Raw genomic sequence first — 15892 nt, forward strand, 5'->3', positions numbered from 1 at the left:
AGCTTCTATCAGCAATAAAGTATGATCATGTTATTCTTTATTTAATTAAAAGACAGGTCTAATTAATCTAACCTGAAAAACTGCTCTCAGAATCTTCATCCTCATCATCATCGTAATCGTCCCCTAAAGAGTCGTCCGAGTTTTTGCTGCTGTGGATATCAGGCTCACTGCCTCTGACCAAATCTACAGGCAGACAGGATGTGTTGGTTCTGGTGAGGCTCCTTCCCGAATGCACCGTCTGGGTAGTTTTCCTTGATCTGGGTTCCGATGAAGCAGAAGTCTTAAGAGGGGAGGCGGAGCTGTCCAACATTTCCTTGGTGCCAGTGCTCAAGTTGATAGGCATGGAGCAGGGAGGACTGGTGGCCGCTAAGAGAGGCTTGCTGTTGGGGGTGCTGCTCTGGATGCGGGGCTTAGTGATGAGGGCCAGAGGGGCATCCTGAACTGCACCGTTGATCGCTCCGTTAGGATAAAGGTTCAGGAACATGTTGCTACTGCTGATGTGGAGAGAAAACAGCTCACTGATACGACTATAATTCAGGTGGTGTCAGCAACAGTGAAGTGGACGCTTAATTGTGATTTTCTGTTTTTGTTTTCTTTTTGTTTTTACCAGCTTTGGCTCTTTGGTCGCTGAGAGAAAACTTGCTTCACAGAATCCGTGGAATTGAGGGGCTTTATAAATAAAAAAATAAAAAGGAACACACAAAAAGGAGGAAATAATTACACCAACTGTCACTCATATTACACTGCTGTGGGCTGTAAATTAAGGAATTTAAGGTGTAATAAGTGACAGTAACAATGAAGAGATGGCTCGAGCCTGTCAGAAACAATGAAGAAACCCGGGCGGCTATGGGAAAAATATTTTCAAATTGTTTGGCTTACAGCCATCATGAGACATTAGCTGTCATCTTCTATTTGTTGCCATTGTCAAAATCTGGCAATCAAAAGCATGCATTTAATGTACAGCCATCATCCGAATTAAAACCCCTCTTGTTACAGATTGCTACATTTCCCTCCTTCTTAGGATAGCGACAATAACAGAGTCCTGCAAAAGAGGCCAATTTCTCTCTCTTGATAATAAACAGCCCAAAGCATAACAGAGCTAATTGCTTGTCAGTTTTGTGAAGTATTCCCACAAGAGCTAAACACACTGTCACTTCTAGTGATGTAGTGGTCAGATGCTCACCAAGTATGATAAAAGCCCAGATAAAGGCGCGTGAGCATTTATTCTCTGTTGTGAAAGAACAAAATCATTTCATGACAGAAACCATGGTGGCTGATAAACAAATAAAAACAGGATTATGTGTGCGTTAATGCGGAGGAGGAAACGCTTTAGGCTTCATTGCTGTCATTTATTTCATGTGCTTCGATACTGTAACTCACCTGTTTCGATTTAGAAGTGTGTAAGAGTAACAGGCTTTGATCTGGGAAGTTTCCACTGCTGTCTTTCGTGTTATTGATGGGATGTCTGTGTTTGTTAGAGGGCATCAAAAATTTGGACATATGGGACTCTCCTTTTGAGGCCAGCAGTGTTTGTGGTTTGGGTAAAGACGACGAGAAAGGAGTTTTGGGTGAACAAAGAGGTTTCAGTGGGGAACACTGAGAGAGGGACTTTTTAGTGGAGCAGAGGGCAAGAGGTTTAGGAGAAGAGGAGACAGAAGCATGCTTTGGCGAGGATGAAGGATGGAAGCGCTTTGCTGATGTTAAAGTGGCCAAATGTTTTGATGAGTTGGAGAAGGAGATGGGGCTGGGAGAAGATCTAAAAGGCAGAGGACAAGCCGCTCTCTGGGATTGTGGTAAGGGACTGTTGCTAACTGCCAGTCCTGTGGCCTGTATGACACTGGTGTGCTGCTGGCATTCCTCTTCTGAAGTCCTGGGCCTCTGGAGAAACAGTGCTGCAGACTGAAGCAGGCCAGCAGGACTGGAATAAGACTGGGGGTGATAAAAGGAAGTCAAACGAACACTGTTACAATGTCCGTCTTGAGTTGAGCTGCCATCAACTGTGCAAGGTCTCTTCTTTTTACTCTCGGGAGTGTTGTGTGTCAGCCGCTGAGTAGGAGGATGAGGCAAACAGAGAAGACAGAATGTCATTTCAGCTCCTACTGAGAGAGCCTCATGGTGGCAGCTCTGTCAGCTAGCACAAAGCCTAGTTTGACACCCACCAAAGAGGCAGCTATTGACAAACCAACTACCATCTAATCAACAGAAAGCTTTTTTTATTTTTCAAATACAAATTAACCTTTATTTGTTCTTACCCTAGAAACAAACTAAAGCAAGCTTTTTCACATTAATCAACTATTAGACTAAAAGGAAAATATTTTGAGAACGTTTTCAGCAAAAACTGATCTTAACGGATTTTCAGAGTTTAGCTAAACACGCTGTTTACAGAGCAGTTCAAGAGACGCACTTACTTTGACTTTCTGCTTAGCTGGACTCTGTTTTTCATAACCCGACTCTTCACTGTCGCTGCTCTGGTCATCATCATCTTCCTCTTCCATATCGTCAGGGTCGCTGCTGCTCTCCTCAACCTCGCTGGAGCTTTCTGACTGAGACTCTGATTGGCTGCCACTCATGCTCGATGTCTCTAGTGGTCTTTTGTTGGGTTTCTTAATGGTAATAATACAAAGTCAACATTTTTTTCATTAGGTTATAGAGGAGGGACTAAACTATAAACTTTCAATAGATGAAAACACTAAAGTGAGTTTGCATGGAGTGGAATACACCGCTATCAAAGGCTCTTAAGTGTTTGACCAAATATTAACCTTTTGGTTTGCTTTCTCAACGGCTTTCTGATGTAGCTGGCCCGGCTCATGACTGTTGGCTTGAGGTGTCTCCTTCTTTCCCTTTGCTAGTAATGAACTAGTGTTCATAGCAGGAGCGTTCCCAGCAGGAGAGGAAGCACTCCTGCCATTCACTGTTCCATTAACACCTAAAGAAACTGGCATTGCACATTTATTTTAGTGGACACTTATGAGAACAAGTAATATGACTCATATTACTATCAACATGTTAAGAGGACAATTAAAAGGAACAAGAAAAGTATATGAGGTTAACGACCACACAGTAATTGCACTTAACAAGGCAAGTTTTATATTAAAAGCAGTATGTAATTTGTGCATACGCTTTCCTTGTTAATCACTTTTAATTTACACGTCCTTTTTATTGCCTAATAGGGCACGAAAGTAAGACTAGGGAATAATTTCTCACGAGATCTTTTACCTGAAGGCCGTGACTGGAAATCAACAGGATCGTGGCTCTTGAAGGTTGATAAAACAAAGGGATGCAGACTTAAAAGAGGGGGGAAGAAGGCTGCAGCTGCTCTGGTTTGTGTCTCAGATGTCCGCCACCAATCTGAGTGCGAGAGAAAGACATTGTACAGTTAGGCATTAATAATCTGTTAGTGAACTAGTGGAGAACTGGATTTAACAGCCCTATTTCACAGTATTCACTAGATTCACATCCATTATCAAAATGAGAAAAATATGAAATATATAAGCATCTTAAGCATCATTACCTGGAAAAGTACCAAGCTGTGATGGAGCAGCCAAGGCAGACAAACCGAGACATCCTAGGCCTCCAAACTCAGAGCAGCTTGAACTTGATGCGTTGAGCGCGACAGGAGAGTTGGCTAAATTCAAACCATTGGGGCTGACAGACATATTTACACATTCATCCTCCATTATTCGCAGCGAATGACCTGGAGAGCAAAGTAAACAGTTATAAGAATCACTGAATCTACTGATCACCATCCAGCTTCCTATCAAATCTTTACACGCCTACATGTTGATACAATATATTCCCAATACAGTGACTATATTGTTAAAGAAAGAATGTATTACCACACATCACAATGGGCTTCATGATGACATGTAAAAGAAAAAAATCCAATAGACACAGATCGTATTAAATAAAAGAAAAAAAAACAACTTGAATTTACTTTTGAATTTTAGCCACTGACTTACTAAAACGAGTGACTAGAGAGTTAAAATAAAAGGATGACTAATCATCATCTCTGCTTGCGTTGCAACAGATCTAAGCTGGAAAAAGCAGGATCAAATTAAACACAGGAGCTGCTGGTCCAGAGTCTGTATCTGGTCACAAGCGATTTAAAGAAATCACAAAGCCTTAGAAAATGAACTAGGGCTTTGCGCACCTTTGGGACTGACACAAGCATGAATAACAAACTCCCTTTTTCTTAAATCAGAATTAGCCTCTCAGTATTTAGTTAAGTGTAGACTGAAAATAAATAAATAAATAAGAGGACAAAGAACAGAACCTCGTAGTACAGTGAATACTGACAGTGGCCTAATAAGTGTTATCAGAGACAGGAACAAATTTCCATTAATCAAGAGAGAGAAATTTTATTTCTGGATAGTTGAATAACATTAAAAAAAAAAAAATTATTCTTTGGTCTTAACCTTTGGACTTCATATGTCAACAAAGTAACAAAGGGATAAAATATTTCACCAGATTAAAAATGTAAAAAATTACCAAAAAGAGGGCAATTTTCTTATATATCAGTATTGAGTCAGACACTTGCTCTTCCACTGTTAAATATAATAGGTGGTGCTGAATAAAATAGTTCAGAGATAAGCTCACAAACTTAGGAATGCTCGACTATAATTCTGTTCAAAGGAGTGTTGTCATCGGTGGGCTTGTGATACGTACCTCCCAAAGGGGATGAGAAATCTTTGAAGGAACTCAATTTAGTTAATACTCTTAACAATGATGTGACTACAGAGGTGCGAGTGCGCTTTCAGCATTTACTGCTCAGTGCAAAATAAATTATCTGGGAAATTTCTATGCACGTTGAGTGTAAGGATGCAAAAATGAATTATTTATGAGAGTGTCTGTTCTTTATTGTGATAGCATGGTGATAGCATGACACACACACGCGCACAAAAACACACCAAAGCCACAACTGGTTTTGCGGGCATCTTATCATGAAGGAAAAAATAATTACAAACCAGGATATGTAAATTTGCACATTATTTTGCGGTCACGGGGCATCTGACAGCTTACGCATCACTGTTGCTTAATGCATAATAGCTTTGGCCACAATTAGTATTCAGAGAAACCAAGAGATGTTGGTGGCTGCACGCACAGTGTGAGGCCGACAGACGTGTCAAATCACACAAAATAAACGGGAACTAAAAGTTGTCAAAAGAAATCCACAAGGACACACACAGCTTTTTAACTGTTGACATTCATTAATTCAATGGCCTTTTCATTTCTATCAAAACTATAACATGTTAAAGACTGGAGGAAAGGTGCCTTAAATCCTCGACTGCATTGTGAAATTTGAATTCAGTTCTTCTGGAGAATTTAGCTGGATGGCTCCTTTAAATAAATTTGCATTTATAATTTGTGGACCGTCTGAAAAGTCAGTCAGAATGATGGATACATTTAAAATTTATATTCATAGCTAGTGAACTGAAGACTGCGTGTTCTGCGTGCAGCACTGCACTATTGAACTTCAACCTCTCTATTATATATTTTTACTCTGTCTGAAATATGAGTAGAATAACTGAATAAATAATTAATTAAGATCCGAGAGTGATCTAATTAAGATCTACGCTCCAGTCTGTAAGCCTTTAACCTTTCATTCAAGGGGGTTAACAAAAGTACTGCATTGACAATTTCAGAAATTTTTATACATAGTTGAAATAAAAATAAATATAGATTCAGAAGGAATTACACAAACTAACAATTTTAAACATAACAATTGTTTTCAGTACTTGGATGAAACTCCTTTGCAGTCAATTACTGCCTGATGCCATCTTTTTCCTGCCTTGAAATCTTCTGCCTTTGGCTACCACGATTGTGGATCTCTTAGCCTTCAGTTTTGTCTTCAGTAACTGAAAAGGATCTTCTATTAGATTAATATCGGGTGATTGCCTTGGCCATTGAAGAATATTCCATTTATTTGCCTTAAGAAACACTTGCATTGCTTTCGTAGTTTACATTGGGTCCATTTGCCCTGTGAAATGTTGTTCATTCAATTTTGCAGGATCTGAGCAGAGAGTATAGCTCTGTACATTTCATGATTTATCCTGGTACTTCTATCAGCAGTCACATCATTAACAAAGATTAGTAATTCTGTTCCACTGGTAGGCAAACATGCCCATGCCATTACATTGCTTCCATCATGTTAGACCATGTTTTAAGTCTATGCTGTTATGCATAGATCAGGAGCAGTTTCTCTCCTTCTCCCTACTTTTTATACTTCCATCTGGTTTCACCCAGCCAAAGTTTTCTTTTCTTGCTGTTAACCAGGACTGGTAAGGTGTTTTACATATTTTAAGATGTTTATAATTTTGTCTTTCTGTATAAAGAGCGGTTTGTTTCCATGGTTTTTCTTAACCATGGAAATAATTCTGTGATCATGTACTTTAGTTATCTTCTTTGGCCTTTTGGTGTTGCTAAGCCAGCAAATGCTTCCTTTCTTTTCTGATCTGGTCACTTGTAAAATTGCTCTCTCTTTGATTTATCTGGTTTATTTTGATCTTCCTGCTTAATGATGGCCTCCTTCACGTGCAGTGACATCTTTTGGGATATGATAAAGAGAGTTTCAGTGAACGTCTACCAAATGCAAAATCGACTCCACATGATTTATCTCCTTAATTTGTCGTAGAACCGTAAGGGAACAGGCCTCATCTGGCCATGAAACTGTTCTGTAAGGCAATTGTTTAATTTAAGCCTCTAAAAATGGGACTATTTATTTATTTGTTGTTGTTGTTTTTTTTGTTTTTTTTATGTTTTTTTACACACAGCTAATGCAATACTTTTCCTAATCCACTTGAATGAATGTTGAAAGTCTTACTAACTGTAACCTTGTTATATTACTTTGAGCACATCTAACTAAGTCTAATGTAAAGTTTTCTCTATACTGTCTATACATACCAGAAATGGTGATGGGAGAGCTGACTATAGGACTAGGGGTCGCTCTGGACTTGGTGTGGAGTTTCTGGGGTGGAGCAGGGGATGAGCTGGGTTTAGATGAGGCCATATGAAGGAAGAACGGTTCAGGTGATGAAGCCAGGGGTCTACCAGACTCCATATCTGTCAAACACAATTTAGTCAACATAAGATACAAAGGAGAAAAACCTGCTTATGGCCAACATACCACTGAGACTCTTATAAGACTTTATAGACAGAATTACCACATCACTTTAAATAATTTTAGTCCAGTGTTGTTCTAATTTATTACTATATATGTTTTGTCCCATGCAATACATTAAAATGGAATATAATTCCTTACATCAGTAAAGAATTTGCATTCTGATACCTTAACAGTGACGTATCATTAAGTCACTCTTGGCACATAATCCATTTGCAAGCAGACACAGGCCTCGACTATACTTGTGACAAGTCATTCATATCGAAAAGGTCTTCAAAGCTCTTTAATGTGAAACTAGTGCAATAAAAACTGTGATCATGAGAGAAAATTGAATTTTTTAGCCTCTTAGGAAACCCATTTTCAGTTTTCCTTCTATAACCTTTACATCAAGTCCATACAGATGAATAAAAGAGTGGTAAAGTAATCTCTACAGTTTTCTCTCATGACCCATAGACTTTTGTTACCCCCCCTCCCTGCCTATCATCCAAATCACACCACAGAGATTCACAAAGAGCATGGATTTTCCATTAAAATCTTTTTAATACATACTTGCATATTGTGTTTTACAGCCAGCCTTTGTTACGGTATTTTACATTACACCAACGATTTCTCCCTGGTGGTTCTCAGGCGCATCTGATTAATTTGAGGAGACAAAGCGACCCTCTGAATATCAAGTATCATCCGTCACCAGGAACAGCACTGATGAGAGATAAATGACAAGAAAGCTTCAGCCATGCTTCATTGGAAAGGACGACGCTCGCTACAATGGCTGGCTGCGAGTTTGTGTAGAACAAAGGCGCTTCCATATTTATAAAGCATTATTAGGGGGGAAAAAACATTTACTTTGACCTCGCTACATTATACTTTTCCCTTCATTCTATGATGTTTAGTACGCTAATGAAAACAATTCTCTCCATCAATTACCTATGAATCACTTGTTTAAGTAAAATATAAAATTCAACATCATAGTTGATTCTGAGCAGTTTTACTATACTATACTCAACAGTAGACTTTAATTACTTTGTTTCTTCATGTTACTGCAACATGCTGCAGATACTGTTTGTTACTAGGAATTTTTGTAGTGCAGAATTAACCTGTGTTTTCCCTCAATACAGCAGCGAGTACAATATTCTGTTTTGTTTTTTTTAATGACATACCTTTAAAATCCATTCAGTGAATTTGGTTTAAGTGTGAGTGCCAGAGATGACACGCAGTACCAAAAATGGATAGATAAATAAAAACACCAAGTTCCATGGATGCAGATAATTTCAATTGGTTCACTAACTAAATGCAAATAGCAGAGAAAACATAAAAGCAAACATAAAACATATATGCATATATAAACTACATTAATATAGATTAAAGCATTTACTTCATGTACTCCTTATTTACATGTTACTTTTGCACAACAGATGGCTGCTGCTAACAATTATAAATCAGTAACAGTCAACAGCATGGATCAGCAGTAATCTAACTGCAGAGACAGTGTCGTTTTCAGCTAATGGAAGGCACACTCTAGAGACAAAAAAGGTAACCAACAACCTGAACACCATTTAACCAGGGACAGAGCTGAACAAAACAAAGGTGCTCTACATTTTCTTTACCCATCTATGAAGAATGTGGAATGAGTATGTAAAAGAAAACAAAACATTTCTGGTCCCCTTCTAATTAGCATCAGCTCACAATGTTAAATCCATCTTGTAAGACATTAACGTGCCATCCTTTGCTTCAGAACAATACATTTCTTGTGAATGTTTGTTTTTGGGTTGTTGTTTTTTTTTTTAACATGGAGATATAGGGAAATGTAAAAGCCAAGAGTGATTGAAACCTTCACAGTGGCTGAAATTAGTAGAGAATAAATTAAAGCTAGTTATGTGAAGCTTTTCTTAGCCTACCCCAAGTATATGTACACACACAAAATGTGGAGATGCTGTGCAGACCTTTATGTGAGAATGTCAGCAGTCACTGTAGGTACATAACAAGTGCAGTGGTACACCCACAGATCAGTTGGAAGTCCATACTCCTATTAGTTTCAGTCAGTTCCTCATTCCACCCATGTCGTCTAAATACAAGTTATGGTTCCCTGCCTCGACTCCCACTCCACCCGAAGAATGATAAAGTGCCATGTGTGACCAATACCACCAGCTAAGACGGAATCTTCAGCCTAACCTACATCAGGTGCACATGGCACCATCTCCAGTATATTACTCATACAGTAAGGCAGATAAGTATGTTTGAGGCAAAAGATTGCCTGCTTGGTCTGATAATCATACAGTACAAAATATATCAATCATCTGAAAAAAAAAAAACACTTCTTGGCTTCCACAGAAACTTTTCTCCTCGAAAAGTAATAGAAATAAATCAACTGTGACTGATTATTTAATTTAACTGACACTACAGTGACAAAACTATATTTTGCATAAATGACAGTACTGAGCAATCTTTTGCTTGTGATAGGTGTGAAGCAATGAAAATAGTACATGTGTGACACCACTCATTTGGCTGCAGTCTAGACATCGGAATAAGGTGATTATTATAATTAACTAAATTACTATGATGCCCAATCTAAAATATTCTATATATAAACCTGCTAAAACATCACTGGTATATGTTATATGTTAAGCATGGCATCATGACAGAGGAACTGTGCAGTCGGTACATAAAAAACAAAACACTGCACTGCTACATTATCAATAGTCTGCAAGAGCAGGGTTACTATTCACCTCAGGTTTGCAATGACCCCTTTTTTTATTGGCATAGTGGGAGACAAAAGAATCCATGTGCTCTCCAGATGTTGTGTTCATCAGTAAGGGTCAAGTTGGCATAAAGAACAAACAGCTCATACAAAACTTGTGGGTGTGGATAAATAAGACAATTATGGAGAAACTTGTTGACAAAACTGACCAGTGGAGACAGACCCAGAGCAGACTGCTCTGTGACACTGCAGCACTTGTCATTACGATGACACACCTCAAACCACCATCACCACCACCAGAAAGTCTGTGTGGTCAGCAAAAAGATCCACCCGCATCCTACTAACAGCATAATAATCCACTTTTTGCTCTTGAGAAATGCATGAGGGGGGGAAAAAAAAAAAGAAAAGAAAAGGCACAGGGATTTTATTATAATTTTGCGTGGAACAGGCAAAACATGAAGCCCTTGTTTTACCTGTGCCAAAAAAGGGGGGAAAAGGCCATTTCTTCTAGTCTTGACTGTTTTTAACAAGTATAGAATGCTACACGGGAAACAGTCATAGTTAAGATGGCAAATTGACTCTGACGAATGGCATGAGGCCTTAGCATGACAAACGATTCAAATGATACATTTGTCCTTCACACTGTGCATGCGGATCATTATCGTGAGGAGTGATCTAGCGCTGGGACGTGAAGCCGAAACAGGAGTCCCACATGTTCTACACAGTCTGACATCCATCAAAAACACATTCCCTGAGCTCCTGCCTTCTGCTGCCCCATCAACAGCAAGCACTGGCAATAAACTGTGTAGCTGTGCCTGCAGTTTTTAATTAGACGCATACAGAGAAAGAGGAAGAGAGGGGGTAAAGAGAGAGAAAAGAACAAATAATTTCATGCACCTCAGATGCTATTAATCTGTTGTTGGCTAGGACAGGGAGAATGCCATCCAATTACTTATTTTTCTCCATTGTGAATTGATTGTTAAAGCAGTATATTTTACAACATTAACTTACAATTAATGAGGGCAACTGTAAAAATTAAAGATACAGTATGCCTGTTCATTGCCTAATTATCCTTAACATTCCAACCATATGCATGTCTTTATTTTGAAAGGTAAGCCAACTCTTATTACAAGCAGTCACATGTACACCGTTGTTTTGTTATTGAAAACCACATCCTCTATACTTAATCGTTGTAATAATTCCTTCAGCAAATAATGGTGCAAAATGATTATTAGATTATGATAAACTGAGATGATATTGTGAGCATATAACAAAAAGATGTAATAATTGTTGATACTTTGCAGTTTTTTTGCACACTTTGCAGAACACGCATTTAAAATAGCATTTGAAATAGCATTTGAAATAGCATTTAAAATAAGGCTTTCCTATGCAGTTTCACTTGGCTTTAGACTGACACACAAGTCTTACAGGAATTCAGCAACTCAGTCAGTCAGTTAATTTTCTGAAAAGGTGCATAAGCCATATAAAGAGTGGGAAAAAATACTGAGAATATAAATCAGGTTCAATTATCCAACAGGAAACAACTGTAAAAATCTAACATGAGCACACTGCTGCTACAAGGCTTGGTAAAATAATTGCTTCAGAGTAACGGATGTCTTTTTTATTCCACTGAACAAAAGACTCCCCTGCTATTATGATTATTGCTTATTTACTCAGTAATCAACTGTAAAGGGATCACGTAGTGGATTATTAGAAAGAACTTGCAAAATCTGTCTGTATATGTAAAAAGGTTTTGAGAGTCTTTATGGTTTGACACTGCATTTGCAACAACCTGTATTTTCTAAATAAGAAACAGCATTTAATAAATGTGAAAATATGAGGCCTAAGAGAGTTTTTAAAGCCTTTGCTCCTTGCTGTCAATGTCCAAGAAGAAATAAAAGGCAGTCAAGATCAAGGTAAACAAAGCTATCACAGTAATTCCACTCCCAGCTCCCGTCTGTCTCACTCTCCAAAGAGCACAACATAAATCACATGGCAACCGTAATGGGAGGTGGGACTGTAGTGTGCCAAATGAAGCAATAAAAAAAACATCCTGAGTGTGCCTTTCAAGGCATTAGTGACACTGTGTCCGTATGTCCACTGTTTTATTGAAGCAGATGATTCTGGTTACATTCAAACCAACATCTGTGCACATGCTGAATGCCCTATATGAAGGTCACAAAAAGGGATCCGTGATTTTAACCTTAGAATGTGACACTGCGATAATGAAATTTCAGGCTGTAAAATGAAAACATTAATTTTAATAGCTGATCTTCTAAATCACCATTCTAATGGACATGTGAACACATCTCTGCATTATAGTGATGCAGAGAAACCAAAGAGCCCTCAATGTCGCGATGTCAGGGAGAGCATGATTAAGATGTTTATAACAGAGCACTGATCTTCCAGCTTTCACACATTCAAAAGACACTGCAGTAAGCACATGAAAGACAAGAAAGCTTTTAAAAATCAGGCTTCTCATTTTTAAAGGACGTTGACTAAAGGTTAATGCTTACTTTATTTTAGTTAGTTATAGTCTTCCTCTTTTCAGTCCATCTAAAACCAAGTTTGGTGGTGAGCCACAATTTTTCGAGCACTTATCTTGCTTAAACACCTCTGAGGTAATTAAAGTCCAGGGGTTTTAAATTTGATTCATATCTCCATAGCCAGCAATGTCTGGTGCGATGTTTATGGTGATGTGAACACTGTACTGGTGTGTTGTGGTGAAGAGAGAATGTGAAAGTGAAATTGTCGAGCTACGTTCCCACCCTCACCTGTGGTCATGAACTCTGGCTAATGGCTGCAAGAATCAGATAGTGAGCACAAGCAGCGGAAATGAGCTTCCTCTGAAGGGTGTCTGGGCTCAGCCTTGTAGCCAGGTTGAGGAGCTTAGTTATTCAGGAGGAGCTCAAAGTAGAGTTGCTACTCTTTTAGATTGAAGGGAAGCTACTTGAGCTGGTTCAGTGATCTGACTAGACTGGACATCTCCTGTGTGAGGTGTTCAAGGTACGTCCAAACAAGATGACCCAGAGCAAACCCAAGACACACTGGAGAGATTGCAGTTGACTTGGGAATGAGGTAGACAAGGAGATTGAGGTCCGGACACCTCTACTTAGACTACTGGCCCTGAAATAAGCAGCAGATAATGGACAGACAGACAGATAGAAGGACAGATGCAGCAAAAACAACTAGTTCCTCAAACCAGAAGAACAAAAGCAGCCTGAAATTGGGCAGAAATGTCAAACTGTTTGACTCATGACGCTCATGTCTGGTTGTGAGGCAAACACAAAAGGGTTGACTCAGCAGTGACGATATTAAATGCTAAAATTTGAAAGCGATACAGAATTCCAGATCACCTCGCTGTGTTTTATTACACTTAATGCTGAGCTGTGTCTCTGGTCCCATTTCTGTGTTTTCTTTCCCATTAATAAAAACATTTCTTCCACAAAGTCATGCAGAAAAGAGTACAGATTAAAAATTCTAAAATTTCCCACGCCTGTGGTGGGAGCGTTTCAAAACCAAATACACAAATGATTACAGGGTAGTGCAGGATTAATAGATTCTGCTCAGAGACTTTGCTCACACAACATAGATCTCAGTGACTGGTGAGGTCATCTTTTCTAAGACAGTTTGGCACAATTTATGTCATTTATTGCAGAACATGCTTAACAACACTTGTGTTTTTGCTCTGTATAATGCAAAGCAAAAACACAAGGGACAATTAAAACCCACTAACAGCTATGTTATGAATTAGATTAGTTTTAAAATAATAAACCAAAAATGTGTGCAGTTAAATCACATAATATGAACTCACATGGCTAAAGACCCTAAGGTAGCTAAACTGGTCGTGCTTAGAGTAATGAATGAGCATCTAACTTGAATTTCATCATTGAAATGTGTTTATATTTTGCATTTGGATAGACTAAGTATATTTTGCTGTAGCTAAGTCCAGGAGCATAATAAGCACAGGAGTTCTGACTTATTGCTAGGTATGAAGGAAAAGAGTAAAGACGTATAGTTTTATTTAGTTCACTCAAAATGGGACTAGCACCGTTTCCCCCTAATGTAGAATAAAATGAAGCCAAAGAAATCATAATTGCCTACTTCTGTGAAAGATGGGACATGGAATTAACAAATTAAATGAATGCTGACATTTGAGTTAAGCCTCATTATATATTAGATTGATTATTTAAGCAAAATATTATTGTAATCCAAATTCCAAGGTTCAGTCCCGTGACAAGTATTTTCCTACTTCCAGATTTCTTATTTTATTGCATATTTGTCATGTTGGGATGATGTCCTCTTTCAGTAATGCTGTCTTAGTTTTACACCAGATGTAAAGGGATACAACTTTTGTCTTGTTAGTCCACTTTTTCCCAAAAGTCTTGAAAATCATCTAGATGTTTTTTTTGGCAAATGTAAGATGAGCCTTTGTGTTCTTTTTGGTGAACAGTGTTTTTTGCAGGAACGCTCACCTTAACTGACATAAATGAGGTCTCTAGTTCTTTACATTTTTTTTCTGGCTTCTTTTGCGACCTCCTGGATGAATCGTCAACACACTATTAGAGTAATTTTGGTAGGCTGGCCACTCTTGGAACAATGGTTAACCTTCCCAAATCCTCCACTTTTGGATAAACCCTTTTCAGACTAGTCAATGACTTTCTTTCTCAGCTGTATTTGAGTTTCTTTAGATCACTGCATGATACGTTGGCTTTTGAGATCTTTTGGTCTACTTCACTTTGTCAGGGGTTTTATTAATTTTATTATTCATTATTTAATAGTTCTGGCAGTAATCAGGCCTGAGTGTGGCTAGGGAAACTGAGTACAGCTTTCCAAATGAAAAAACAAAACAAAACAAAAGAAGAGAGAGAGGGGGAATATTAGCACTGAAAAATGGTATAATTCTTGTCTAATATTAAAATTTGCTTGATTATCTGAAGCATGTGAGTTGTGACAAATATGGAAAAAATAAATCAGCAGATATATGTGCAAATATTCTTTCACGACACTGTATATTATATATATATATATATATATATATATATATATGCCAACATGCACTTTATTCCCTAATGCTCTACCAATTCTGCATGTCACTGTCTGGGGCTCCACAAGAGCAACAGACTGAACACAGGCAATCCCTGTTGACATTCCACTGCTGTGAGCCATTAAAGCAAAGGTTATCAGAGAAATGGTGAAGGAAAATATCAAACAGTTTTTCCATTCAGAGTTCTTTGTTCTTGGCACCAGGATGTGCCTGGCTTTTAACATCATAATTTTAGGAAAACTAACAGGAAGAGGTTACAAAATTAAAAAGGGCATTTTATTCTTTTAAATATGGTACTTGTAGTGAAATGAAGCAAGATAATGGCTGTAAGATGAGGAACAAGAAAAACATTTGGTTTCTTTTATTAGCACTCAAAACACCTGAAATTCATTGGAGAGTTAATACCAAGCTCACGGTACATGCAGCTGTGCCTTCAATAGATCCACGAGAGTCACTTGGGATACTCAGACTATTTTTATTTTGATGAATGTGCAGCAAAAAATAACTAATTTCCTGTCTGCCTCAGAGCCATCTTCACAGAAAGAGCTTCTCCTCTGGAGCTGACTGCACATTTCCATCACCTGCTTGCACTGCTTCAGACTGCCATATAACACCAGCATTGACTTTGATACTCAACACTACCGGTAATAGGTTAACGTTTAATAACTCTGAATTATTACCGTACCAGCAATCGTGCCAACAACCAGTGGCTAATTTCTATAACTAACAAATATGACAAGTATATAATTGGAATGTGGGCTTAAACATGCTCTTGGTTTAGAAGCACTGTTGCTGTCATTGAGTTAAGCCTCGCTGTGACAACAGCTTGTCAGTCCTTCTACTGTTTGAGCTGAAAAAGGTTAATAAAAAAAAAAAAAGGCCTTTAAACTACTATACATGTGCAAAGTTTCACAACATCGTTACTTCATTAACAGCTGAATCCAGTGAGCCTACGGCAGCGCTAAACAAATGACATGCTAATTCACGTTACGAACAGAATAAGCACAGTTAGCTACTTCTTTACTATGGGAAG

At 38.3% G+C, this 15892-nt stretch overlaps 1 protein-coding gene across 11 annotated transcripts in view; it reads right to left on the reverse strand.

Moving 5' to 3' along the window:
- Window positions 1-15892, reverse strand: part of LOC102306673 (bromodomain adjacent to zinc finger domain protein 2B) — a 49541-nt gene that overhangs the window by 17415 nt on the left and 16234 nt on the right. For 8 of the 11 annotated variants that reach the window (XM_042219198.1, XM_014332370.2, XM_042219200.1 and 5 more), the window contains 8 exons: window positions 6901-7059; window positions 3512-3694; window positions 3217-3348; window positions 2760-2935; window positions 2409-2603; window positions 1381-2046; window positions 608-669; window positions 73-494 (listed from right to left, as the gene is read on the reverse strand). In XM_042219198.1, coding sequence (XP_042075132.1) covers window positions 73-494; window positions 608-669; window positions 1381-2046; window positions 2409-2603; window positions 2760-2935; window positions 3217-3348; window positions 3512-3694; window positions 6901-7057 — 1993 coding nt within the window. In that variant the 5' untranslated portion in view covers window positions 7058-7059. Of the gene's footprint in view, window positions 1-72; window positions 495-607; window positions 670-1380; window positions 2047-2408; window positions 2604-2759; window positions 2936-3216; window positions 3349-3511; window positions 3695-6900; window positions 7060-7666; window positions 7817-15892 lie in introns of all 11 variants that reach the window. The other 3 variants (XM_042219199.1, XM_042219197.1, XM_042219203.1) reach the window with 3 other exon arrangements.

Source organism: Haplochromis burtoni, unplaced genomic scaffold (assembly GCF_018398535.1).
Source record: "Haplochromis burtoni strain Fernald_Lab_line unplaced genomic scaffold, NCSU_Asbu1 Contig_29, whole genome shotgun sequence".
Classification (NCBI taxonomy): Eukaryota; Metazoa; Chordata; class Actinopteri; order Cichliformes; family Cichlidae; genus Haplochromis; species Haplochromis burtoni.